Here is a 26,362-nt window from a genome sequence, read left to right as displayed (position 1 = left end):
CAGTGGTGACCTGCATCTTTAAGGACTTTCCATGATTCTGATGAAATCCTAGAATAAATTATTCAGACCTATGAAAAAGTGATCTGTGACCTTGGAAAAGTTACTCCACTCTCTGGGCCTGTCATTGGTAGGATGTTGCTTTTACTGTTTACCTGAAAGGGTTACAGGAGGATTAAAGGGCAGGAAGCACAGAGAGAGCCCAGTGCCTGCCTAATGACAGACACACATGTGACTGCTGCTTCCCTCCAGCCTCCTTCCACCCTGATGACCACCGTAAGGCGAGAGGAACGCCATCTTGGTTTAACTAAAATAACAGAAATAGGATTACTTTCCACAGTAACTAAAAATGAGAGACTGTTGAAAGAACTTGGGATGGTTAGTCCAGAGAACAAAGGGTTTATATGAGCGCAGCTAACTGGGTGCTGACACCTATTTGAAACCAGGGCTTCTTGGGGATCAAGAGTTGCCCAAACCACTTCCAGTTGATGAGGTTTCTGGTATATTAAGGGGAAAACAATTGTTGAAGTTTCTCGTATATTAAGGAAAAAAACGAGTTTTTAAAAGGAAGAATATTTAGTATTTAAAAAATACTAAAGCAGGGTTATAAATGCTGCGGCATACCTTAAGTGTTACATTTAACAAATGTTAACACATAAAACTGAACCTAATAGAAATGTTCTAGTCATAGGGTAATTACTAGATGTATGCATATTTTGAAAACCTTAATTCACAGTGTACTGCAGGCAGTGTTGGCAGGTAATGGGACAGACAATTTTTTCAACCCTGTCAGGGCACTGACTTGCAGAAAATGTTAACATTTTGAGTTTGAGGGTCGGTCTGAATGTGATCTGTCTCTGTCTCTCATGCCAGACCCAATGGAAGGCAGACTGGACATTCTGCAGGGCACAGAGATCAGAATGCGGCCGTGGGGTGGGCACTTGGAGAAGAGGGGCTTCTCCTCAGCTGTGCCTCCCTCACCCCTAACCCCCAGCAAGGAGCCTGAGCCGAGATGCTGGGACAGTGTGGGGAGTAGTTAGTGAATTACTCATCAGGCAGGGGTACGGGACATCTATGCAGCTGGAGCAACGATTTTTAACTTTTGTGGGTTCGAGGAACCTTCTGAATATCCGATGAAACCCTGGACCTTCTCCCCAGAATAATTCCATCACCTCACCCATCCACGCACAACTTTCCCCAAAGAGCCCCCAGGAGTCCATAGACCCCAGGGTGAAACCCCTGGCCCGAGGGAGGCACTGGCACTTTCTAGAGTCTCTCTACCCTGAATTGCGTCTCAGGCCCTGCCTCGCACCTGGGAGCACTGCCCGGGGCGCAGGCCTGCCTGGGGTCTGTGCACGGGGCCCCGGCCCTTGGCCGTGGCCGCGCTCATCTCCCTCCCTTCCCGGGACCCGAGTGGCGCAGCCGGAGCGGGGCGGCAACCAAGAGGCCGGCCCCACCTGCGGACACTAGAGGCGAGGGGGCAGCGGGAGCCCGGCCCCGCCCCGGACCGCGGGGCCAGCCTACTGCACCCAGCGCCGCGGGGCTCAGAGCAGAGCACCGCGCCGCCGCCGCCACAGGTCCGGCTCCCCCGCCGACTGCGGAGTCCGGATTCTCTAACCGCGCCGTCGCCGCTGCCACGGGTCGGGTTCCCAGCGCCGTTCCGGGGCCTCCGCCCAAGCCATGAAGATGCATTTCTGCATCCCAGTGTCCCATCAGCGGCCCGACGCGCTGGGGGGCCGCTACGTGGTGCGCCGGGGGTCGTGGTCCGACTGGGCAGGGAGGAGGAGGCCGGTGACAAGGCGGGGGCGGGAGCTCACCTCGCCCGGCTAATCCGGACGTGATGACTCTGTTTGCAGTTGTACTCGGTGTACCTGGACGGGTTCCTGTTCTGCAAGGTGCGCTACAGCCAGCTGCATCGCTGGAACGAACAGGTGAGCGTATCCGAGGCGGGTACCAGCCCGCCCACCTGAAGCAGGTGAGGAAACGTGCGCCCAGAGGGCTCTGGGTGCTTGACTCTGGCAGGACACTGCACAGAGGTGTGTCCTCAAGAGTGAGGGCTTCGGGCTCTTAATCCTGGTCGTAGTAACAATTAATTGTGAATTGCTTGGCATACAGCTCAATGAATACATGATATCGCTCCTAATCACCTATAGCTGTGAAATGAGGGAATAGGGCGCAGGCAATTATCCCAACCCGTTCCAGCCCGGTGATCCCCACCAGCCCCACCTGGGCTCCATCTCGGTGCCAGCTGCTCCCCCAGGACAATATCCCTGTTCAAAATGAGCAAACCAAGTCTAGATCAAGGCGTAGTCTTAGGAATCTTGTACATGGGTATTTAATCTCCTTTCTCCCAGAGTTTAATTTCCCCCTCTTTAAAAAGGTGTGTCTTTATTTTTGTTTTCAAAAGAGGGTATTCATAGACTTCAAACAGGGGCGGTCTGGAAACCCAGGAAACAGACGACTTATCAAGTCAGAAGGCCATTTCTCACTCTAGTTTCTCACAAGTCCTGATGGCATTTTCTTCCTGGAGGTAGACTGATTTATTAGCCTGCCCTAATGGGTTTTATTTTCCTAATAAGGAAGTGTTGCAAGTCTTTAAAGTGGGTTAGAGGAGTACGTGGGAGTTTGAAATGAACTCCACCCTTCCCCCACACTCATGCACAGTGTTTTTTTGGTTTTTTTTTTTAAGATTTTGTGTACTGATTATAAAGAGCACATACCTAAAGTTGAAAGAAAGAAAGAGAGAGAGAAAAAGAAAGGAAGAAAGAGAGAGAGATGGAGGGAGGGAGGAAGGAAGAGAGGAAGGAAAAGAAGATGCTTGCCTAGGCAACAGCTATTAACATTTTTGGGAGAGTCCTTTCAGACAATCCTGGTTTCTAGTGAGTAGATACATCACGTTTCCTTTAAGACCATTTTCTGTTGATAGACAGCTCAGTTCCATTGTTCTATTAAAAACATCATTGCAGTGAGCCTCCTTGCTCATACATCATAGCGCATTGGAAAAGTCCATTTTCAAGGTACGACTAAGTTTCTTTGGAGTCAACAAAAACAGGTGTAATGTGGTTGTTAGTTAATTTTTGTGCTTGTCTTTGAATCGGTAGCACCTAACACAGTGCCTGTGACCTGGTTGGTCCTCAGGAATGATTGTCAATGGCTGAATAAAAAGGGCATGGATTCAGACTTCAGAAGGATGACAAGCTACTTGTGACCGAAACATGTCTGGGGAGTTGGGAGGACTGCACAAGAAGGCAGATGCGGATCTCGAAGGAAGAGAAAGTACAGGTCGTTTAGGCATTTGGAGGAGGAATTTGAGGGTCATATCCCGCCCTCATCTGTCTTCCTGTGTGTGAGGTGTGATCAGGGAGGTGACTATCACAGGGGAAAAGCAGGAGACTGCCGGGAGGAGCAGGGTGGGCGTGGGATTGACTGACCACTCTCTGGCTGGACACTTCACCTCTTCTCTGATCTTCAATTTCCCTTTCAGAAATAATCAGGTAATTGGTTATGGATGTCAACTTCACAGGGCACTTATGAAGATTAGGGTCCAGTTTCTCCCAGAGCGTGGCACATAGTTTACGTGCTCAGTGAACATTTACTGACTCAGATGCTTGGAGAATTCCTGAATCTGGTCCTTATTAACCAACAGACACAGGAAAATGCTTGTTTTCAGGAAAATTCGGACCTATCCAATCTTAGAAGGTCCAGAAGTGGAGATATAAAGCCAGTTCTTTTGACCTTCTATTTTGGAAACCATGAACAAGAAACTGTCTGTTATTCACTGCAGTGGACTTTTTTTTGGTTTTTATTTATTTTTTTGGCTGTGTCAGGTTTTAGTTGCGGCACGTGGGATCTTCGTTGTGGCGTGCAGGCTTCTCTCTAGTTGTGGTGTGTGGGTTTTCTCTCTCTAGTTGTGGCACGCAGGCTCCACAGTGCTTGGACTCTGTAGTTTGCAGCACGCAGGCTCTCTAGTTGAGGCATGCGAGCTCAGTAGTTGTGACGTGTGGGCTTAGTTGCCCTGCGGCATGTGGCATCTTAGTTCCCCAACCAGGGATCGAACGCTCGTGCCCCGCATTGGAAGGCAGATTCTTTACCACTGGACCACCAGGGGAGTCCCTGCAGTGGACTTTTACATATGGAATTGCCACAGCCCAGTGCCCTCTGTGAAGTATACAAGAGATATTGATGAATACTTCATATCTGTCCCAGGTTTTTCAAAATTCTAAATTTGGATTTCTTTATCCAGTTTCTAACTACCTTACACGTGTCATTGCTTCTCTTTTCTGTAGGAACAGCTTCATTTTAAAGAAACTATTTAGATCTTAGGAGGTGGCTATTGGTATTATTATTAATTTAAAACAATAACTAACATCAGTTACTCTGTGCTAAGGTTGGTGCCAAGAGCTTTCCATGTCATATCGTGTTTAAGTTTTACAACAGTCTTATGAGTTAGGATTATAATTAGCCCCTTTCAACAGATGAGGAAACTGAGGTACAACTTGCCCAAGGTCATACTGCTAGTAAGTGTTGGAGCCAGGATTTGATCTCTAGAACCTGCTCTAACCCATTACATTTTGTGGTTCCTTATCAAAGTTGACAAAATAAATTGCATCAGAAAAACAATTGCATCCTAAACTACCATCCTGTTAGGCATAACATAATAAAATTCCCCAATTTTATGTATTGTGTGATGAATTTTGATAAATGTTTACAATTACCACCACCATAATCAAGACAGAGAACAGTTTCCACACGCATAATGTTCCCTTGTCCCCTTGCCCTTGGTCCCCTTCCTCCACCTCTAGCCCCAGACATCTGATTTCTGTCATTAGAGTTCCAGGCACAGGATTTTATTCCACCTGTCCAGGAAGCCCCTGTAAGTTTGGTATTGCAAGATGAAGAGTCCAAGTAAGGTTGCTAGATCTAGCAAATAAAAATACAGGATCCCCAGTTAAATGTGAATTTCAGGTAAACAACGAACACTTTTTAGTATAAGAATGTCCCATGCAGTATTTGGGGTACTCTTAACTGGTCATCCTCTATTTTATCTGGCAACCCTAAGTCTGAGACTGAAGGGTTGGGTGACTTCTCCCAGCCACTTCTCAGCTAGTTTTTATTCTTCCTATTCCATGGAAGATGTGAAATGGCTCAGAATTCTTAATCTGATTTAATACTAAGCACTATAAAAAAGGGAAACAGTATAAAGGCCCCATCTGTGTTTATGTGTGTGTGTGTGTGTGTGTTATGTGTATGTTTGGTGAGTATAAGTTCATTTCCAATTGATTTTTTGGGAAGTTCTGCATCACAGTAGAACAGAAATTTCATCTTAATAGAATTAACTGATTTACTTAAGAATATTTACTAAGTACCTATTAAATACCAAGCACTATGTTAAATTAAGTGAAGACTCTGACTTTAGCCCGTGTGATTTTTGGATTTACAAGTTGGATTTCTGTTTTGTATATTGGAGAACTCTGCGATCAGGGAGGAAGAACCTGGCCCAGGTGAAGTGGTCCCTGCTCCTCTCAGCCAAGCTGTGCGGAGGCTAATGCCCATAAGACTGACCTGAGGAGAGATGGGTGTGTTTCCCAGAGGTCAGCTGTGCCCTCTGAAGCCCTGTCCCCACTGAGGTTCCCTTAAGGTCTGGCGGCTCCCCTCGCTGCTGAGTGCTGCCCATCTCTCTGCTGTGTGAACTGCCTGACCTGACTGCTTTCTGTGCCTTTCGATGAATAAAACCAGTTTGATCTATGCCCTTGTCTGTACCACCTCCCTCAAGGGGACTTAAAGAGATCTGTAAAAGAAACCTTTAACTAGCTCATTTTGGCCATCCTGTGTGAGTGACGCTAGACTCTATGGAAAGGATGCTTGCTTCTTTGAAAACACCCTGCCAGTGCCAGACGTGGCAATGCAGACAAGCCATGGGAGCTTGTAACGGATCCTTCAGTGGGAGAGGAGGGCTACGCACCGCCTCAGTCTTCCTCCCTGCCGAGTGCTGACTCAGCCTCGCTTCTTCCCTTCTTTCACCTAATCTCCCCTCTTTCCCCCACTCAGACCCTCTGTTCTCATCAAGCAGCCCATTGCCTCTGCCTGGCTCACTTCCCCCTTCTGGGAAGACCCCTGCTTTCTGGCCCATGGGTTAGGGACCAGCCCTTTCTCAAGGTTCACCTTAAGCCTCACCTCCTCTGGGAAGTCCCCCTTGATTGCACAAGATGCCTTTCTCTGATTCCTGTGCCACTTTATGTTTAGACCTTGTCGCGTTCCTTTTGTGTGTGCGTGAAGATCTTGTTTCCCCTGTTTATTTAGTTGAAAAACCCAAGTACTTAAATGAAGGAATGAATGAAGGCTGTAGGCATAGTGTATCCAGCACAGAATCCTGCTTTAGGAGATGCCCAAGAGATTTGATGGAGGAGGAAGATGGGAGGAAAAGAGGGCAAGGAGAAGGACAAAAGAGTAAAAAGACTGTGTCCAAGTTCTGCGCTGTAGGATCTTGGTTTAAGTCACTTCAGCTGCCTGAGCTTCAGGTTACTCATATTGTCAAGTAACCTTGTTGCCAAGGTGGAAGGATGTGAGATTGCCCTCGTTGTCAAGATGGGAGGATGACAATGTTAATGGCAGCGATGATCATCTACCTCACAGGACTGTTTTGAGGAAGAAATGGAATAATATACAAGACTAGTGTTCTTTGGTACAGGATATCACAGTCCAGATTGCTTTGAGCTTGTGGCCCTTTACCTGGAGAATCTGAGATTTTTATTACCAGGGGCCTTGGAGAGGTGGGATGAATGAGTCAACAGTAGAAAAAGAGACTGTAAAAAGGACAGCATTTGTGACTGTAATTCTACTTGTCCCAGGTCACCACTGTGGGATAGGAATAGGGGGCTGTGAGTGCATGGGTTGGGGAAGGAGGTGACATTTTCAATTGGCCAGTAAAGTTCTCTTCATGTTAAGAGGCAGAACTGTATGATGGAGAAATTAGGAGAACAGGAGATTGTGCTGGGATTTAAAAAATACGCTATCTGAACATGGTCTTTCAAAGCAAACAAACAAGCAAAAACACCTCATAATAAATGAACAGAAGAGGTGTGTTTTCCTTTTGATCTCTTGAAACCGTTTTTGAAAGAGTGATGGAGCTAAACTCTAATGCCAGATAATTCTTAGTATGTGAGTGCTTTTAATAGCTCAACTGTGTGCTATTTGAGACCAGTGGAAAAGACTGTATTTTGATAGAGTTGAAGAACTTGTGGAGTCGGTGATTGACTTTTGGTGGACTTAACTGCTCAGTTTATTGTGTGTTTATCTCCCCCCTTAGACCAGTGCTCAAGAAAGGAGGGGAAAGATTCCTTGAGAAGTCAGCTCAGGCTGTAAAACCTGCTGGGAGAGTTTTTGCTCTGGGTTGGGTATTAGGACCTTAATCCTTGTTGACTTTTTCCCCAGCTCTTGGCCTTAGGGCTCCCCACTCCGGATGCTCCCCTGTAGCTGGGTAACCCAGGCAGCCCTACTGGCTCAAGGCTGCTGTGATTCCAACCAATTTGGGAGCATCTGCTACATTTATGAATACATGCCAAGGAAGACAATTGCCTTTTAAAGATCACTCACTCAGTTCATCAAGAAATAATTGCATGCAAAGAAGACAAATTTCTGCTTCTACTTCATGGAATTAGCAGAGATGGGGCGCATAAATTCCAGGTTGTTTGAGCAGCCCTACCTGGGATGGTGCTGTAACTGGGGGGCCTTTGGACCATCTCTGTCACAGCAGGAAAACTTCCTTGAATTTAAAAGAAACGTATCATTGCTCTAATATTTTATACTACTAGATTTAGAGGAAAGATGGCAAACTAAATGGCTACTGGGGTCAGGCAGGTAATTTAAATGAGAGGCACGGATCAGGTGAGAGGCAGTGGTGGGTGGTGGGAACAGCCTGAGAGAATAGAAACTTGGTGATTCCAGACCTTCCGATTCTTCAAGAGAAGCCGGAACATCAGTTTTTCTTTTTTTAATAAACATTATTTTTGTGGCCCAATCTTAGATTTATTTAAAAAAATGGTGAAGATAGTACAGAGAGTTCCCATCTACCCTGCACCCAGTTTCCCCTGTTGTTTTCCATGAGTATTATACTTTGGTTACAGTTAATGAAGTATTGATACCATGTTATTTATTCAGACTTCTTTAATGTTTACCCAATGTCCTATTTCTGTTCCAAGATCCCACCCAGGTCCCATATTACATTTAATTGTCATGTCTCTTTAGGCTCCTCTTGATGGTGACAGTTTCTCAGACTTTCCTTGTTTTGAATGATTTTGACAGTTTTGAGGAGCGCTGGTCAGGTAGTTTGTGGAATGTCCCTCTATTGGAGTTTGTCCAATGTTTTTCACATGACCAGACTGGGGTTATGGTTTTGAGAGGAAAACCACAGGGGCCAAGTTTACCTTGGTCACCGGGCTGAGGTAGTGTTTGTCAGGTTTCTCCATATAAAGTTACTTTTTTCCCTCCTTTTCCACAGTGTGCTCTTAGGAAGGAAGTCACCATGCACAGCCCACACTTAAAGAGTAAGGATTTATGTTCCATACTTGTAGGATAAGTATCTACGTACTTGTGGGATAAGTATCTACGTACATTATTTGGAAATTTGTCTATTCTCTCCAATTTGTTTATTTATTCAATAATTTATTTAGTTTTAAAAATACATTTATTTATTTATAGCTGTGTTGGGTCTTTGTTGCTGCGCGCGGGCTTTCTCTAGTTGCGGCGAGCAGGGGCTACTCTTCGTTGCGATACATAGGCTTCTCATTGCGGTGGCCTCTCTTTGTTGCGGAGCACGGGCTCTAGGAGCGGGGGCTTCAGGAGTTGTGGCTCGCGGGCTCTAGAGTGCAGGCTCAGTAGTTGTGGCACACGGGCTTACTTGCTCCGCGGCATGTGGGATCTTCCCAAGCTGGGCATCGAACCCGTGTCCCCTGCATTGGCAGGTGGATTCTTAACCACTGTGCCACCAGGGAAGCCCCTAAAATTGTAATTTTTTATACACGGGTCTTTAGGTCTTCATGGGAGGGATCAGCCTGCATTCAGTCTTAGCTTTTAAGGTAAGTTGATCAAGTGTGGGTCCCAAGAGGGGGAGGGCAAGTTCTTGCTAATTAACAACCATCATTTTGGTGAGTTAACATTTTTCTGGAGCAGTAGGAGGAGCAGTGAGGCAATGGATCAAGGGGCTTAGGAAGAGGAGCCTTAGGGACCAGGCCACGTAGGGCCACAGTGGACATTCTTAGTCCTTACATGTCCCTCACACTGCCCAGAACAGTGAGCAGGTCAACCACATAACAGGGCAACAGGGACATCCTGAGGTGGGTATATAAAGAAGACGGACAGGACATTGGAAACAAATCACTGCATATGGCAGTGGAGCCAGTGTCAAATCTGGGGTGACACCAATGACCCAGTCCAGAGTGCCTGGCTTAGTGCTGCTGTCCCTGTGGAGAACTTTCCAAGCAGGAGGGTGTTTCTGGGAGATGTGTACTGGTAAAAATGAAGCTGGAGACCCTGGTGGAGATGCAGATGTCAGGTGTGGGTAGTTCATGGTCAGGACACAGCAAATGGAGGCCCTGCTCGGAGGGGCAGGAGAGAAGCCAGTGGACCGGTGCAGTGTGTAGATGAACCACTCTCATCAAAGCCCTGGCAGTAGTGACCCCTTGTGGAAGTCCCTCAACCTCTCTGAGCTGGACACCCCTCCTTTCATAAATGGCAATAATAATAACTGAATCACAACACTGGTTTGGTTGGGTAGATAAATGGAGTCAGTCACAGGAAAGCCAATATTGGTTCCCAGAGAAAAGATAATCCTGTCCATCAGCACGGGGCTGGGGTATGAGCAGGGCTCCTGGTGTGGGGATCGGCTGGCAGAAGTGTCAGGATGGACAAGGTGTTCTTTCAGTCCCCAAACCTGGGTGAGGGGCAGGGGAGGAGTGAAGTGACCAGACTCCCGATATCCTGAACCAGGCAACCTGGCATTGAAGCCCAGATGCCTGTCCACTTCTGGGAGATCACAAACAGATGACACATCGTCTCTGTGCCTCAGTTTCCTCTCTAGAAAGGGTCCATTAGCTGCACAGGTTCTTCTTATTCTCTTACCACCTGAAACTCCTCCAACATCACTGCCGGCCATATGTGTGATATTCATAAGGCCCTTTCTCCAGTGTGAACTCTCTGATGTTTAATCAAGTGGTACCTGTGGGTGAAAGATTTACCACATCCCTTGCACTCAAAAGGCTTTTCTCCAGTGTGGATTTTCCTATGGATGCAGAGGAGCTGTCTTTGCTTAAAGGCTGTCCTGCATTCAGTGCACTCATAAGGCATTTCTCCAGTGTGAACTCTGTGGTGATCATAGAGAGAGGATCGAGTAGTAAAAGACTGCCCACATTTACTGCACTCATAAGGCCTTTCTCCACTGTGAACTCTCTGATGATGAAGAAGGCTAGAGCTACCAGTAAAATATTTCCCACATTCACTGCAGTCATAAGGCCTTTCTCCACTGTGAACTCTCTGATGATCATGAAGTCCTGACCTAGCAGTAAAAGATTTCCCACATTCACTGCAGTCATAAGGCCTTTCTCCACTGTGAACTCTCTGATGATATTGGAGGCCACTCCTAGCAACAAAACATTTCCCACATTCACTGCACTCATAAGGCTTTTCTCCAGTGTGAACTCTCTGATGTGCAAGGAAATTGGATCTGCGGGCAAAAGATTTTCCACACTGGGTGCATCAATAAGGTTTTTCTCCAGTATGAACTCTCTGATGTTCAATTAAGATGCACTTTTGGATGAAAGGTTTAGCACATTCCTTGCATTCATAAGGCTTTTCTCCACTGTGGATTTTCCTATGTGCTCTGAGGTGCTTCCTTAGGCTAAGGGATTTCCCACAGTCACTGCAGTCATAGAGCCTTCCTCCACAGTTAACTCTCTGATGTCCAAGGAGACCAGATTTGCGGCTAAAATATTTTCCACAATGGCCGCATTCATAAGGCCTTTCTCCAGTGTGAACTGGCTCATGCTGAATAAAGTTACATGTTTGGATGCAGGCTTTCCCACGTTTGCTGCACTCACAAAACCCTTTACTAGTAAGGACTCTCTCATCCTGAACAAGTATTTATGTGTGACTGGAGGCTTTCTTGCCTTCTCGCCAGCTGTGATGACCTGTTCCACTGTGAAAAACAGCTTCACACTCCTTACTGTTCGGTTTCTTCCTGGTATTAGTGGCCTGTGGCTGAAGTCCCATGTTGGCCACGAAGTCGTTCCCAATCTCCATGTAGGTAGGTAGATTCCCTATTGTGTGGATTGTGCAGCTCTTCCAAAATGAGGGTCTTCCCATGTCATATCACATGGGATTCTCTCTAATATGCGGCTTCTGGTGCTCTTGAAGGTTTGCAGTGAAATAGAATTGTTTCCCGCATGCCCCACATATGTATGCTTTCTGCCTCGTATTTGTTCCTTGCTCCTCAGCCAAGTGCAAAATGTCTCTCAAGACTGGGGTGCACATCTTACAGGGCTGGGTCTTCTCAGGAGACAAACCTGCCCTGGGGGTCCTCATCTGTGACACTCCTTCTGCAGATACGCTCTGTTCAAAAGGTGTCTCTTCATCCTCGACTCCAGGAAAAGAACCTGCAGGAATTCCCTGGCAGTCCAGTGGTGAGGACTCAGAGCTTTCACTGCTTTAGCCTGGGTTCAATCCCTGGTCAGGGAACCAGGACACTGCAAGCCTGAATCCTTAGCTGCAACTTTGGGGCTACTGGTGTTAGGGCACTAAGGAGTAGGGATGCACTCTGGCTAGCCGTAGTAACCACAGCACATGACCAAGCAGTTGAAGAAGAAAGCAGTATCCATGGTCCAGATGTGAGAATGACACAGCAGCCCCTAGGGAAAAGGAGAAAGGCAGAACCTAGCTCAGAGGATAGGGGTGGGTGTGAGGGCCTTACCCAGCATGCATACAAGTGCAAAGTTCTCCACCATGACATCAAGGTACAGGTGTATCTGAACCTCATCAAGAAGACACCATTCCTCCCAGGAGAAGTACATGGCCACATCCTCAAAGGTCACAGTGCCCTTTGAGGGCACTCAAAGGTGGGTCGGTGCCCTTTGAGGGCACTCAGAGGTGGGTCGGTCAGCGCAGGCACGGCCATCAGATCCTTTGCGCGGAGCAGCAACAGTCCAGCAACCGGGTCAGACTCGGCATGGTTACTCCCCACCTATTCAATAACTTATATCTATGTAGACTCCTAGATATTTAATTTATACTTTAGGTTGTACTTCAGTAAGACTTTATTTTATTGTTCAAATTGTTCCAGCTTGTCCTATGGGAGCTCTTTCAGTTTGCTCCTGTGTTTCTTTGACATACCCCTATTGTTGACTTTTGTTTGTTTTGTCCACTTTCTTATTTTCTGGTGTACAAGATGCCCCAGGCTCACCTTGTATATTTCCTGCCTTGGTCCTAGAGTCAACCATTTCTCCCTGGAGCGCTTGTTGCTTTTTGGAGAATGATATTAGAAACCAAGATCTGGGCACCAGATGTGTTCCCTGCTACTGCAGTGTCATTGCTTCTAGGCCCTCTCAGCTGACACAGCAAGAAAATATATGTGTATATATGCATGTTTGTAAATACTTCTATGTGTAACCATCTGTATGTATATTAAGTTAAACATGAGTTCATACCAATATCTCTGACAATAATCCATTACCACATGGCTTACTCTAGCCTATTCCCTTTACTTACCTGAAAACTCTCATTCCAACAGTGAGAAACCTGACTCCCACTATCTGCCATCCATTTACTTAATTATTCCATTCTGTACACACATATAATGGTATTAGAATTGTTAACCTGTACCTGTGTAGGAAACAACTTTATCAGCTAAAGCGCAGTACTTCTGTACAGCTTCTTTTGCCTTTACTGTTACAGGCTCCACTCATTTGCCAAGTGACTTAGGTCAGCACCTTTTCTCTCACCCCCTTCCTTGCAGTTGTTTCATATATTTGTAATATAGTTAAATTGTTTACTCACATTCTGCATTCTATCCTGGGTTTTTCCCCACTTCCTAAATGATTTTTTAATATATTTGGACACATTAAAGTTGTATTGTAAAGTGCAGTAGATTTGACAAATGCAGAGCCTCATGTATCCACAATGACAGTATCATACAGACTAGTTTCACTGCCCTAAACAATTCCATGTGCTTCACCAATTCAGTACCCCCATCCCAAGCTCCTGGTGATCATTGATGTTCTCACTCTCTCTATAATTTTGCTTTTTTCCAGAATATCATATAATTGAAGTCATATAGTATGTAGCTTTTTCAGACTGGCTTTTTATTTATCAATATGTATTTAAGATTCCTCCATGTCTTTTTATGTCTTGACAACTCATTTCCTTTTATTGCTGGGTAATATTCCATTGTAGGGATACACCCAAGTTTGTTTATCCATTCACATACTGAAGGACATCTTGGTTGCTTTCAGCTTTTGGTGGTTATGAATAAAGCACCATTTGTATGCCGGTTTTTATGGACATAGTTTTCAAATCTGTTGGGTAAATAACTAGGAGTGTGATTGCTGCACTATGTGGTAAAACTATGTTTACTTTGTAAGAAACTGCCAGACTATCTTCCAAAGTGGCTGGACCATTTTGTATTCTCTCCAGGACATAACTTAAAAAATTTTTTAATTGCAAAAATAAATGTTGGCATCAAATGAAAATTCTTTAGTAGTCAAACAAACAACCTAGCAGACCAAACAAAACAAATCAGGGAGCTGTATCTTCCCTACAGGTAGGCAGTTAATAACATTTCTAGGTGTTAGATCAACACTGTCCAATAGAACTTTATGTGCTGGTGGAAATGCTCTATATCCTTTGTGTCCAATTCAGTAGCAACTTGCCACATTTCCAGTGGCTATTGAGTATTTAAAATGTGGCTTGTATGACTGAGGAACTGAATTTTTTTTTTTTTTTTTTTTTTTTTTGCGGTACGCGGGCCTCTCACTGTTGTGGCCTCTCCCGTTGCGGAGCACAGGCTCTGGACACGCAGGCTCAGCGGCCATGGCTCACGGGCCCAGCCGCTCCGCGGCATGTGGGATCTTCCCGGACCGGGGCACGAACCCGTGTCCCCTGCATCGGCAGGCGGACTCTCAACCACTGCGCCACCAGGGAAGCCCTGAGGAACTGAATTTTAAATTTTATTTTATTTTAATTTAAGTAGTCACAGACAATTAATGGACATCTTATTGGATGGTACAGTTCTGGGCCACTCTAAGGATTTTGACTTGTACTTGAGTGAAATGGGATGCCATGAAGGATTTTGCACAGGGAAGAGGAATGATCTGACTTACATTTTTAAGTTATAACCTCAGATTCTGTATTAGGAATAGACAGAAGGGGAGCAAGGGCAGAGGCAGAGAGATCTGTTGGAAGGCTACTGCAATAAACTGGAAGAGATGACAGTGGTTTGGGCCAGGGTGATGGCAGTGGGGGTGGAGAGATGTGGTCAGATTCTGGATGTATTTTGAAGTTAAGGCCTATGCAAGGTAAATATTTGCCAAACACACACTGTATTTTTGACAAAGGTCATGGAATGAAAGTTCTTATTTGTTTGCAGTCTCATTTCTATTAGATCTGCTTTCATTTTCTTTAAGCCACTGAGCCTTCCTGCTCCAGAGGTACCATGTTAAAATCTCAGTGGGTTTCTTACTGGTTTCCTTTCTCCTATTTTAAAGAGAATGATGAGGTATCTTATCTTCGAGCTATCACTGTAAGCGTAAGGCTAGAATGAAGGAAGATGCACTTTTGGTTATCTTAATTTTAAAATTATTTTTGATGCATCCACTATGAGCTTGCATAAAAATAATTTCCGCCATGGTCTTGGGTCATGTGTGGGTGGGGAGGAGGAAGGGGCCTGGTTGGGTTTCTATCGGGATCATATGTCAGCATTATAGGAATTCTAGAACCCAGCGCTGTCCACTAGAAATATAACGTGAGCCACGTATGTAATATAAAATTTTCTGTTAAAATTTTAACATGTTAAAAAGCATAAAAAGAAACAGGTGGAATTAATTTTAAGAATATATTTTATTTAATCCAACAGATCCAAAATATGATTTCAACAGGTAATCTATATAAAAAATTATTAACGAGATGTTTTGCATTCTCTTCTCTCTGTACTAAGTCTTCACAGTCTGGAGTGTATTTTACAATTACAGCACATCTCAGTTCGGACTAGCTGCATTGTCAGTGGCTACCAAATTAGATAGCACAGCTGTAAACATCTGCTGTTATGTTCAGATTGGGTGGGGGGCATGGTGGGGGAATTAAATTCCTAACTCTCATCATTGACATCACAGATACTATTGGGGAATTAATTAAATATTAATATTGTATGATGTAATATTAAGATTGTATTGTATGAATATTGTATGATGTGACTGGTGGGCAGTTTTGTAAAAACAAATGAAAAATTAAAATGTACACCATATCTATCAAACTCAGACTGGAGTTGTCAGTCCATGATATTTCTAATAGTGTTCTAGAAACCTTTACAGAAATAAATTGCTCCTTAAGAAAATCGAGGTATCTCCTTTTGGCCACCAGGAAGGGTTCATTTTGAATAAAGTGCTGGAGAGAGACTTGCCCTAAGAGGAGGCTTTGGTATCTCACCAACCCTGAATTTCAGGCGCTTTGCCTTAACCGTGTGTTTTCTGGATCTTTCAGCTGAGGCGGGTGTTTGGAAATTGCCTGCCACCCTTTCCACCAAAGTACTATCTCGCAATGACCACATCTATGGCTGATGAGAGAAGGGACCAGTTGGAACAGTATTTGCAAAATGGTATGTATTTGGATCTTTTAAAACAGATTTATCGAGATGTGAAAGTCACGCATTTTATATATTTACTCAGTGGTTTTTAGTATATTTACACGATTGTGCAACCATCACCATAATCTAATCTGAGGACATTTTTACCGCCCCAAAAAGAAATCTTATACCTATTATCAGTCAATCCCTGTTTCTCTCCTCCACCAGCCCCTGTCTTTATATACTAATTTATGCCTTTATAAATTTGCCTGCTCTGGATATTTCATGTAAATGGAGTCATAAAATATGTGGTCTTTGTATTTGGTTTAAAAATGCTTTGTTTAGATTCACCACCCCGCAGCCCCTGCCCCCGGGGGCTCTGTGTTGGCTTTGATTGTAGAAGTCAAAGAAATATATCTGGATTAAGAGTGAACAAACGGATAAAATGAACGGCTTACGTGAAAGTTCTCAGGAGATAGCGGAGATGTTTACTGGCAGTGCCAGAGTTGGTTATTCCATCTCTGTCTTCCCCAGGAGCCATGCTAAGGCACAGGGATACTCGGAGGCCTGCTCTGGCCCTGTGAGGCTGGCAATACAGAGGTCCTGGCCCACTGCTGGGTTCCTGAAAAGTGTTGTGCACAACAGGACTGAGCTCTCACAAACAGAAGGGGGTGGGGAGAAATAGAAACATTGGCATTCAAATATTTAAAGGTTTAAAAAGCGGGAAATGGTATAGACATAAAATGTTTTAAAAATATAACCCGTCCAAAGAGTATAAAATGAAAGGTACATTCCCTTCCACCTCAGATCCCCAAGCCTCTAGAAAAAACCACTATTACAAGTGGCTTGTGTATTTCTCAGAAACCATCATGTGTATTCTAGTGTGTGGGTACATCCCTGCTGGTTAAACACAAATTGAAACTTACCTTATACACGTTTCTGTATCTGAAACTTTTTATTCTGAAAGAATTTCTGATTTACAGAAAAGTTGCAAAATTGATGCAAAATTTTCTGTATTCTCTTTACCCAGATTTCCCAAATGTTAACGTTTTATATTTGCTTTATCATTCTCTCTCACTTTCCCATGTCTCTGTTTGTATTATGAATGTGTGCATACATATATATTATATATAATTTTTTGAGATGCCTGTTTTGCATATACAAGCCAGTTTACCCTTAAATACATCTATGCGTATTTCCTAAGATCGAGGACAACTCTTCTGTAACTACTGTATAGTTATCAAAATCAGGCAATTAGCATTGATATAATAATGCTATCTAATATAGAGACCTTATTCAAACTTCACCAACTACCCCACTAATGTCCTTCTATATGCTATTTTATTCCTTTTAAAATATTACTCTTACAGGTCATTCTAGGTGAGAGATTATAGATTTACCTCATTATTTCTCAGGGCTGCACATATTTTTTTTAAACATAGTAAACAGAAATTCTAGAAGTCATTTATTTTCCATTCATCTTTTGTAGTGGAGACTATACCTCTTTTAGACCTGTTAAATAAACGCTTTCAAGCTCAAAATGTAATATCTTTTGAATTTTCATTCCTTCTTGGTTTGTGTTCTCATATCTTCATGAAATATTCCTTTTAACAGCTGGCCTTTTCACAAATGATCACACTGCTTAAAGGGTCACTTCTCCAGGCCTGGCCTTTATCTGTAGTCAGGATGCTTTGTGAATCCTCTTGGAAGGTAAAGGAAGGAGACAGTGCAGCATAGTGCTGTGACTGTGAACACAGGCTCTATTCAGACATAGAGTCAAGTCCCAGGTTTGCACCTCCCTGGCTGTGTGACCTGGGGCAAGACACTTACCTTCTCTGAGCTTCAGTGTCTTTATCTGTAAAATGGAGATACTATTTACTTCAGGCAATCTTCTTTTGTTGTGCAGATTAAGTGAGCTAAAATATACCAAGTGCTTTGGTAGTACCTGGTACTTAACAGTTGTACAGTAAATACTAGTTGGATGAACACTTTTTCAATAGCTTTCCCCATCCCCAATGATTATATTGATTAGTTTGCATACATGGCACACATATTCCAGAAAATATATATTTTCTGGAAATTATATATTGACAATTTGACAAAAAAGACACTCAATCCTTTGTCAATTATATATATATATTTTCTGGAAATTATATATTCCCCATCCCCAATGATTATATATGATTATATATCATAATATAATCATATATAATCATATATATATATGATTATATATCCCCATCCCCAATGATTATAATGATTAGTTTGCATACATGGCACACATATTCCAGAAAATAAGACAAGAGCTTCTTCCCCCTTTAGAAAAGAGGGAGTACCTTTTATAAAAAACAGTTTCTCCTGTTACAGAGACACTCTCTCTCTTAGTTACTTTATTTTGAAAAACATGGCATCGTTTGGGAAGCACTACCTCAAATGACCTCAGTCAGTGCTAGTTTTGAATGCTGGTAGAAGTTGTTTGACAAAATCAGTAAAACAGCACCAAAAAGAAAGACATTTAATACAGATTTAGAAATTGGATAAGTTTAGCTCAAGTGCAGGGTCCAGGAGAGGACTTGTGGGGAGGAAGATAAGAAGTGAGGAAGCCGCTGAGAAGCACTTCACGTGTGAGTGTGAGGTCCTCAGGGGAGAGCCTTGGCCCATCTGCTCGGGCCACAGCGCTGGGTATTGGTATCTGGAGCTTTAAAACTAAGGGGCAAATTGCTCTTATAAGTATAGAAGAATGAAATTTTAAATATCTGACAGCCTTATAATTGCTTTTTTTTTGGTAACCTCTTGAGAGCTCCCATCGTGAAAAGAGGTCCTCTTAATCAGTGTTTCTTGGTTGATTTAAAATTTTCAAATTACCAAGCATCCTGCTAAAGTGGGAGTCTAGGTCCAAGTTTTTAGATCTTATTGCTACCTCGTATTAACCCCATCATCCTTCTAGTGGGGGCAGCTAGATAGATATTGGGCCAGGGGTATGCATGAATAAAGTAGGATTCCTGGAAACAGTCAGCCGGATTGGTGTGATGGGTTCATGCTGCCTGCGAGGCTGCCTGGAGGAGGCGGGCTTTGTAGATTTTCTTGAATTTGAGAAGTCACAGGCTCCATTGCCTTCAAGGAGGCAGCGGTGCACTGGCAAGGCCTGGAGGGCTTCCTGGAGGACAGAGCAGTTTAACAGAGCAGTCAACCCAGCCCAGTGGTAACCTGGCTCGCTGTCCCTGTTTTTCAGTAACCATGGACCCAAACATGTTGAGAAGTGATGTCTTCGTTGATTTTTTGAAACTGGTGCAGCTGGTAAGCTTGCTTTTCTTGACTAAGGTCATTATTTCACTGCAGAATATGTCTCCATGTGTGCTTTTCTGGTCATCAGCCCTACAGAGCCTGGATTCAGATAAAATACATTCGTTTGGAGTAACAGGAAAATGGTTCCTATTTTGTTGCTTTGGAAGTTGAGATTCTAGATGGAAAATTAAGTGTGTCACTTGACCTTTTGCCCACTTTATTTAAGCAGATACCTTTTTTCCTGTAGCTTAAGCATTGTGCATCTCAAAACTGGCCGTGGAGGAGAGAACCTTTTACCATTAAGGGCCCCCATGACAATTGTGGGACCCTACTTTTGTAGCTGGGACTTCCAAGTGTGCCACAGTGAAGACCTCAGGACAGCAGTAATAGCCATGCCAGCTATCACTTGTATATTCTCTGCTCCTGACTTTATCGTAAACGGATCATGGAGAAAATTCAGTCTCAACAGAATGACAGACAGCACCTCCCTTTCCTTTGTTGGTCTAAAGAACAACTGTCCTCTTGTCCCCTAGAGGCTGGAACTTGGCCAAGTACATTTGTTTAGCACGGCACCCATTCAGGTGGTACACATAGGAACATTTTTATGCCTGCATGTACATTCTTCTTTTTTAATATGTAGATTTAATTAATTAATTAATTTTTGGCTGCGTTGGGTCTTCGTTGCTGCGCGCGGGCTTTCTCTAGTTGCGGCGAGCGGGGTCTACTCTTCGCTGTGGTGCACAGGCTTCCCATTGCGGTGGCTTCTCTTGTTGCGGAGCATGGGCTCTAGGCGTGAGGGCTCAGTAGTTGTGGCACGCGGGCTTCAGTAGCTGTGGCTCGTGGGCTCTAGAGCGCAGGCTCAGTAGTTGTGGTGCACGGGCTTAGTTGCTCTGCAGCACGTGGGATCTTCCCGAACCAGGACTCGAACCCATGTCCCCTGCATTGGCAGGCGGATTCTTAACCACTGCGCCACCAGGGAAGCCCTGCGTGTACATTCTTGACTGAATGGAAGAGCTTCAAAAGGATTGAAATTGCACAATGACGTGATATTACTGAACTGGCTCCTTAGGTCAGGGAGGAATGATACCTTGATCAGACGTGTAAAAACTGGGAGCAAATTTGCATTTACTCAGTTGTTCAAGTGTGTTGACAAACTTACTGGTCCAGTCAACTGAGAAATGCCCCTAGAGTCTCCCCTCCCATTGTATAATTGCTCGTACTTTCACATACACTTAATGGTATGTGTGTATATATATATATGTATATGTATATACTTTTCTTTGAAAAGGTTGTTTTTGAGGCAGTGCTAGTGGTAACATTCCAACAGCACAAAAGGGTCTATGATGAAAGTAACCTCGCTTCCACCATGGGTCTCCAGGGCCCCCCCTCAGAGACAACTGTTGTTTACAGTTTAATGTATGTCCCTTCTACGCATTTCCATGCACATGCAAGCATTCCTATGTATGCATATCCTTTTTTGCTTTGCAGATAAGCACACACTCTACCCACTTTCTGAACCTTGTTTTTCAAAGTTTACATCTTGCAAACTTTCTATGCGAATGCATGGAGGTACAGTCAGCCGTGGTTCTGTCATCTTTGTGTGCATTATGGTTTTTACTTTCAATGCTTTCTAAAAATCATTCAGAGGATGGCAGTGTTTTGGAGCTTTGTTTTGAGTATCTTTTTTTCCTGATAATTTAAAGGAGTTTTTTTTTTTTAATGTGTTTTTCTTTCCTCCTTTCTTTCTTTCTTTCTTTTTAATTGGGATATAGTTGTTTTACAATGTTGTGTTAGTTTCTACTGTGCAGCGAATTGAAGTAGAGTTCCCTGTGCTATACAGCAGTTTCTCATTAGTTATCTATTTTATACATATTAGCATATATATGTCAATCCCCATCTCCCAATCCATCCCACCCCACCTTTCCCCACTTGGTGTCCATACATTTGTTCTCTACATCTGTTTTATTTGATTTTAGTGCTCTCAGTATTTTTTTATCTGTATAACTGCACAGAAACCTTTTGCCCCCGCTGCATTTTGCAGCGTCTCTTCCTGCTTCTTCTGATGAGATTTTCACTTTTGCAATGGCTTTATTTTTCGCTCCTGTTGCTTCCGTGAACTTGGCCAGCTTCCTTTCACGTCTATTCGCTTACCTCTTTTTGGAGACCTTGATCTGTTCTTTGAGGTCTGAGTTCAGAGAAACCTTATTTTGATTAACACAGCCATTGTTTTCATCTCCTTGGTGGCCTCACTTTTGGGGGGGATATATTTTTCACCCTTAGTTGGTCATGTTTCTTTCCTCCTTTCTTGTGGGGTTTTTGCCTCTCGTTCTCCCAGGTGATCCATCAACTTTGAAAGGGGTGCATTCAGTAAGCCAGCTGGCCCACGGTGTTGGAAGTTGCTGGAGCTGAGCTGGTAGAACCTGTCTGCCGTACTTCTGGATCTTGCCTCTCCATCTCTGAGGACTTTCTCACTAACACTTTGCCCCAGGCCAGAGCGGCATGTCTGCAGTGAAACCCAAACCACAGTTTCTCTTATCAAGATCACATCTTCAACCATCCTGCTGACTAATCAGCCTCAGAACTGGCTTGGTGGTTAGGAGTGCAGGCTCAAAGTGAGATGGCCAAGGTTTAAATTTTGGCTGCCCTACTTTGGATTTGTGTTTACTTAGTCTCTTTGTATGTCAGTCTCCCCTTCTCTAAAATGGGGAGAATGGCTCCTCTCTTAGTGCTGTTGGGAGGATTAAGTGAGCCAGTGCTCTTAAGGCACTTAAATGTAATCTGGCCAATGTTATAACACTTATGTGCTTCTCCTGCTATTACCAATGCCAGTCCTTTTTCCTCTTCCCAGCCTGCTGAGAGATTGCTTCCGGCAAAGATGGCGGGCCAGCACATCTCTCCCCAGACACTAGGTGGTGTCAACTGGGCCCATAGTTGTGCTCCCAGACCTGCCTAGTGCTTCCTGATGCACTGCTTTAACACAGCTTCTATGTGGCTTGAGTCCTGCCCGCTGCATCTTTGTACCTCTGCTTCCCTTCTCCCTGACCAGACCCACTTTTCACCAGAGACAGCCCCTCTGAAAACCCAGTTGTCCAGGCTTGGGACCATTTTCAACTTCTTCAAAGATGGCGGGCTGTGAGTCTGCCAGACCATTAAAGTAGCCCAAGGAGCAGGGATTGGGAAGTTTCCCCACCTCAATATTATACAGACCCCACCTAAATATTTTCACTGCCTTTGATAAGTGCCTGGCCTGCAGTTTCCCAGTGGTTATTGCCAAATTATCACACGCTCACGGGCGTGGCCCTCCAGGGCTCAGCAAGTACAAGCACATCTTCCTGTCTCTGGGCAAGACACACTGTGTGAGAAACGTGAATACATGTGACTGCATAGGAGCCTTCCGAGGAGCCTCTATCAAGGATGGCCAAAGGCAAGCTGCAGTCATCAGAGGGGGTTGCCTCTACAGGGCATTCAGTCTGGGCCAGACCCAGTGCTTTCTGTGTGGTACCTCATTTATCCCTCACAACTTGTTGAGGACGGTGCTGTTAGTGTCTCTTTTTCAGGTTAAGTAACTTGTCCAAGGACCCACATCTTCATAAGTGGAAGCCCAGCGAGCCTGGATCCACTGACGTCATGAGATATTTCTAGAGTGGTGGCAGCCCCCCAGCCCCGCCCCCTGCCAGGTACCCCTTGTTGTGTGTGTCTAGCCTCCACCCCCCGCCCCTGCCCCCGACTTACCATGCTCTGTGCTTTTGCCCTGCAATTGCCTCTGAGATGAAGGGACTTTTGAAAAGGCAAAACCAAAGTCTTTAGACTAAAGACTTTTTATGTTCCTGGTTCTTAATCTAAAGTGTGGACAGCATGTTTGAGAAAAAGGAGACTAAGAAGGTATTTGGAATGGCTTTTGTATACTTGGGAAGTTAGGGGCAATTTATGTATCTGGGAAGTGTTGCCCACCATAGCTCTGGGGGCTCTAGGAAATGACTGTTTCCCCATTTCCTCTTAAGAATGTTTTCCGTGTCCCTTGGAGTGAAATGATTAGGACCGACTATTAAGTATGATAGAAATTTAGAGGTTGGCGAGTCCAAATATGGATTTTCTTGGATAATAAAGCTCAGGATAAGCACCGTGGCTACCAGACATTCTTCTGCCTCAGAGCAGAATATCAGTAAAGCACACTGATGGAGCTTCTTCAATAAATTAAACAATCTCTCAGGGTGTTACATTCGATTTGAAAAGAATTAGCACGTTTCAAAATGTGTTAAGGCAGCCCATGGTATTGGAGGATTTTGAGGTTTCTTAAAAATAAATGCATTCCGTTTACTACTGTGAATTGTGTGTTTTAATTCCTGATCTGCCCTAGATCAAGATGAGTTAAGTTTTGTTTTCCTACAATCCGAACCCACCACTTTGGTTTTTTTCCTCTAATTGCGTTTTTGTATGGCTTTTACATTTTATAAATTATATATGTACAAGTAAAATTCAAGTGTCACAAATAGAGCCACATTCCTCCTTGATCACCACTCCAAATGTTTTATCTGTTGTTCACTTGCTTTTATTTCATAGTACAAAGGTTTGTCAATGGTTTATTTCTCCTGTTTACCATATTGTTCTAAAAATGTTTATTTTTTTTTATTTTTTTGCGGTACGCGGGCCTCTCACTGTTGTGGCCTCTCCCGTTGCGGAGCACAGGCTCCGGACGTGCAGGCTCAGCGGCCATGGCTCACGGGCCCAGCCGCTCCGCGGCATGTGGGATCTTCCCGGACCGGGGCACGAACCCGCGTCCCCTGCATCGGCAGGCGGACCCTCAACCACTGCGCCACCAGGGAAGCCCCCTTTTGCCTTTTTAAATAAAATCCTCAAGAGTCTGATTTCAGGGCCATCTATAATCTGACCCACTCTACCAATGCAATCTGCTTCCTCACTTTTCTTTTGCAGAAGAATTTAATATGGATATGCGTTTCTATTATTTTAACTGTTTATATAATTTAGATATCTATTGGTCTGCAATATAGTTTGAGTTGGGAGTTGCACTGAAGTAACAAATTAATGGTAACTTTTCCTTAAATCATATCCAAAGGCAATGACATCTTTCCGTTCATTTCAAGAGTGTTTTTCCTCAGAGGTAAGAAGTGTTTGTGAGGCCAGATACCTTTAAGAACCTAAGACCTGGGCAAAGGTATACCTAGAAAGGGACTATTTGCAACAGTTGCTCTGGGGAAACCCCTGACCCTTGACTACTCTGCTAGATATGGGGTCTTGGGAGCCCTACTGTTAGCAGTTATCATAACTGCAGGGGAAGTGGGGAACTCTGCCAGAATTCCCCCAGGAAGGTAAAAGTGAAGAAAGTATGGGAGAGTTGTGTAGGGAGCTCAGGGCCTGTGCTATGGAGGTGGGAAACCAGTGCCCCTGACATGCTCTGGGAGGGCTTGGAGTGATTTTCACAGGATCCCAGGAGGTGGGTTGTCCCGGCACTGGATGCTTGAAGGGAAAACCTGGCAGGTGGTTGGTTTAGCATCTGCTGATTTGGAGGCTAATACTGACAGGGAGAAGCCACAGGACTGTTTGAAAAGTGACCAACACAGTGATCAATAAGTGGCAGATTGACTCAGGCAGACAGACACTTACTGTACGTGGAGGGGGCAGCATAACATGATCCCTTATGCCGGTACTATGGTAGTAACATGGCAGCCATATAACTTATCCAAACTCGGACACTTTTGAGAGTGGAGGCGGCACTCTGAGTGTTATGATACGTTAGTCTGCTCGGGCTGCCATAACTGGGAATCTTAAAGAACAGAAATTTCTAAAACTGTGAGAAATAAATTTCTTCTTTGTGCGTGTGTGCAGAGAGAGCAAGCTCTGTGGTGTCTCTTCCTACAAGGAAACTAATCCCATCATGAGGGACACTTAACCCTAATCACTTCCCAAAGGCTCCATCTGCAAACACCATCACATTGGAGGTTAGGGCACGAACCTGAATGGGGGAGGAGGGACACAAACATTCACTCCAAGGCAATGCTGGACCAGCCAGGAGATGAGTCCAACCTAGTTGAGCCCAGGCTGTGGAGTCACGAGGAGCTGGCCTTGAATCCTGCCTCTGCCACCAACTAGCAGTGTGTCCTGGAGGAGTAATTTAACCTTCGTAGCCTTGTACTTCATCTGAAAAAGGGGGCTTAATGAGTGTATATCCCTCATGGAATTGTTATGAGAATTACATGCGCTACCCTCAATATATGTGAAGCAGTTAGCACAGAGCCCAATTATCAGTATCGTGATCTAACAATATATTTGTATGTAATAAATACATAGATAGTATATTTACTCATAAATGAGATGCTATCTCTACAAGTTGCCTGTATATGTGGATATAACACCTTCACAAACTGCTGCTTTTGTGGACGAACCCTTTGAATTTGGGAAGCAGCAGCATTTCTCTTCTAAAGCACTTAGGTTCAGAATCATAGACATTTAGTGATTGTAAGTAAGTGGGTTCAGGGCAGGCGTGGTTAAGATGTAAAGTCAAAGCTTGCCCTTGGATAACAAAATTAGGAAAAAATAAGCCTGTTACTAACATGATGGACCTTTTGAGGTACTTGGGCAGTGCGATTGGGTTGTTGGATTTCCCAGTTCCATACAAAGCCTGGTGCCTAATCCTCTGTGTCTGTGAATGGCAGGGGGTGGTCAGGAGGACTAAGGAGGGCGAGGTGCTGCCTGTTGAGGGGAAAGGGGTCTCACCTGGTCAGCTGACCTGAGCCCCACCCCCGTGATCTCCCAATAATCTTCTGATCAGTCATCAGGATCTTCCCTCCCCCAAACCGATACCAGGAAGGAGGTGACCTGGATGTAAATTTTCTGGTCACTAAAAAGAGATACTGCCTCTCCCCCCATCCCCCCCGCCCCCATCCCCACACACTGTGTTGCTAATTACAAATATTCTGGCTTATATAGCAGGCTCAGAACACAGAAAATGATCTGAATGGCTCTTTTCTCATTTCTCCCAAGGATGACACATCACTAGTGCCGTTCTAAATGCCTAGGAGAGAAGGGAACGCATTGCATGCAGTGGCTGCGTCAGGGTTTAGTCCATCGTGGAACCTGAGATGAGAACGCTGTGACTGGGATCAGCCTCCCAGAGATAAGCAGCTCTGTAGACTGACAGGGTCCCATTCAGAGGCACTGAGAACAGCCACCCCCAGATGCAGCTGCCCTGGAGGCCCGTGTGGGCAGCCACTGGCCCTGCCTCCCCGTCAGGGTCACTCTCTC

General features: G+C 44.5%; 2 protein-coding genes across 6 annotated transcripts in view; one reads left to right on the top strand and one right to left on the bottom strand.

Moving 5' to 3' along the window:
• The first annotated feature begins 1,593 nt into the window (after positions 1-1,593).
• SNX31 (sorting nexin 31) overlaps positions 1,594-26,362 on the top strand; it is a 61,760-nt gene continuing 36,991 nt past the window's right edge. For 2 of the 5 annotated variants that reach the window (XM_027131522.1, XM_027131523.1), the window contains exons 1-4: positions 1,594-1,743; positions 1,854-1,928; positions 15,736-15,850; positions 19,050-19,114. In XM_027131522.1, coding sequence (XP_026987323.1) covers positions 1,678-1,743; positions 1,854-1,928; positions 15,736-15,850; positions 19,050-19,114 — 321 coding nt within the window. In that variant the 5' untranslated portion in view covers positions 1,594-1,677. The remainder of the gene's footprint in view (positions 1,744-1,853; positions 1,929-15,735; positions 15,851-19,049; positions 19,115-26,362) is intronic. The other 3 variants (XM_027131521.1, XM_027131520.1, XM_027131519.1) reach the window with 3 other exon arrangements.
• On the bottom strand, positions 10,159-13,047 carry LOC113633246 (zinc finger protein 211-like). The gene is given in 3 exon segments (XM_027131347.1): positions 10,159-11,642; positions 11,957-12,083; positions 13,039-13,047. Coding segments are annotated over 3 exon segments (1,620 nt in total).

Source organism: Aethalodelphis obliquidens, unplaced genomic scaffold, assembly GCF_003676395.1.
Source record: "Aethalodelphis obliquidens isolate GAN/ISIS:26980383/991018 unplaced genomic scaffold, ASM367639v1 scaffold39, whole genome shotgun sequence".
Lineage (NCBI taxonomy): Eukaryota > Metazoa > Chordata > Mammalia > Artiodactyla > Delphinidae > Aethalodelphis > Aethalodelphis obliquidens.
The sequence above is the reverse complement of the archived record's forward strand: the minus strand, read 5'-3'. Positions and strand labels throughout refer to the sequence as shown.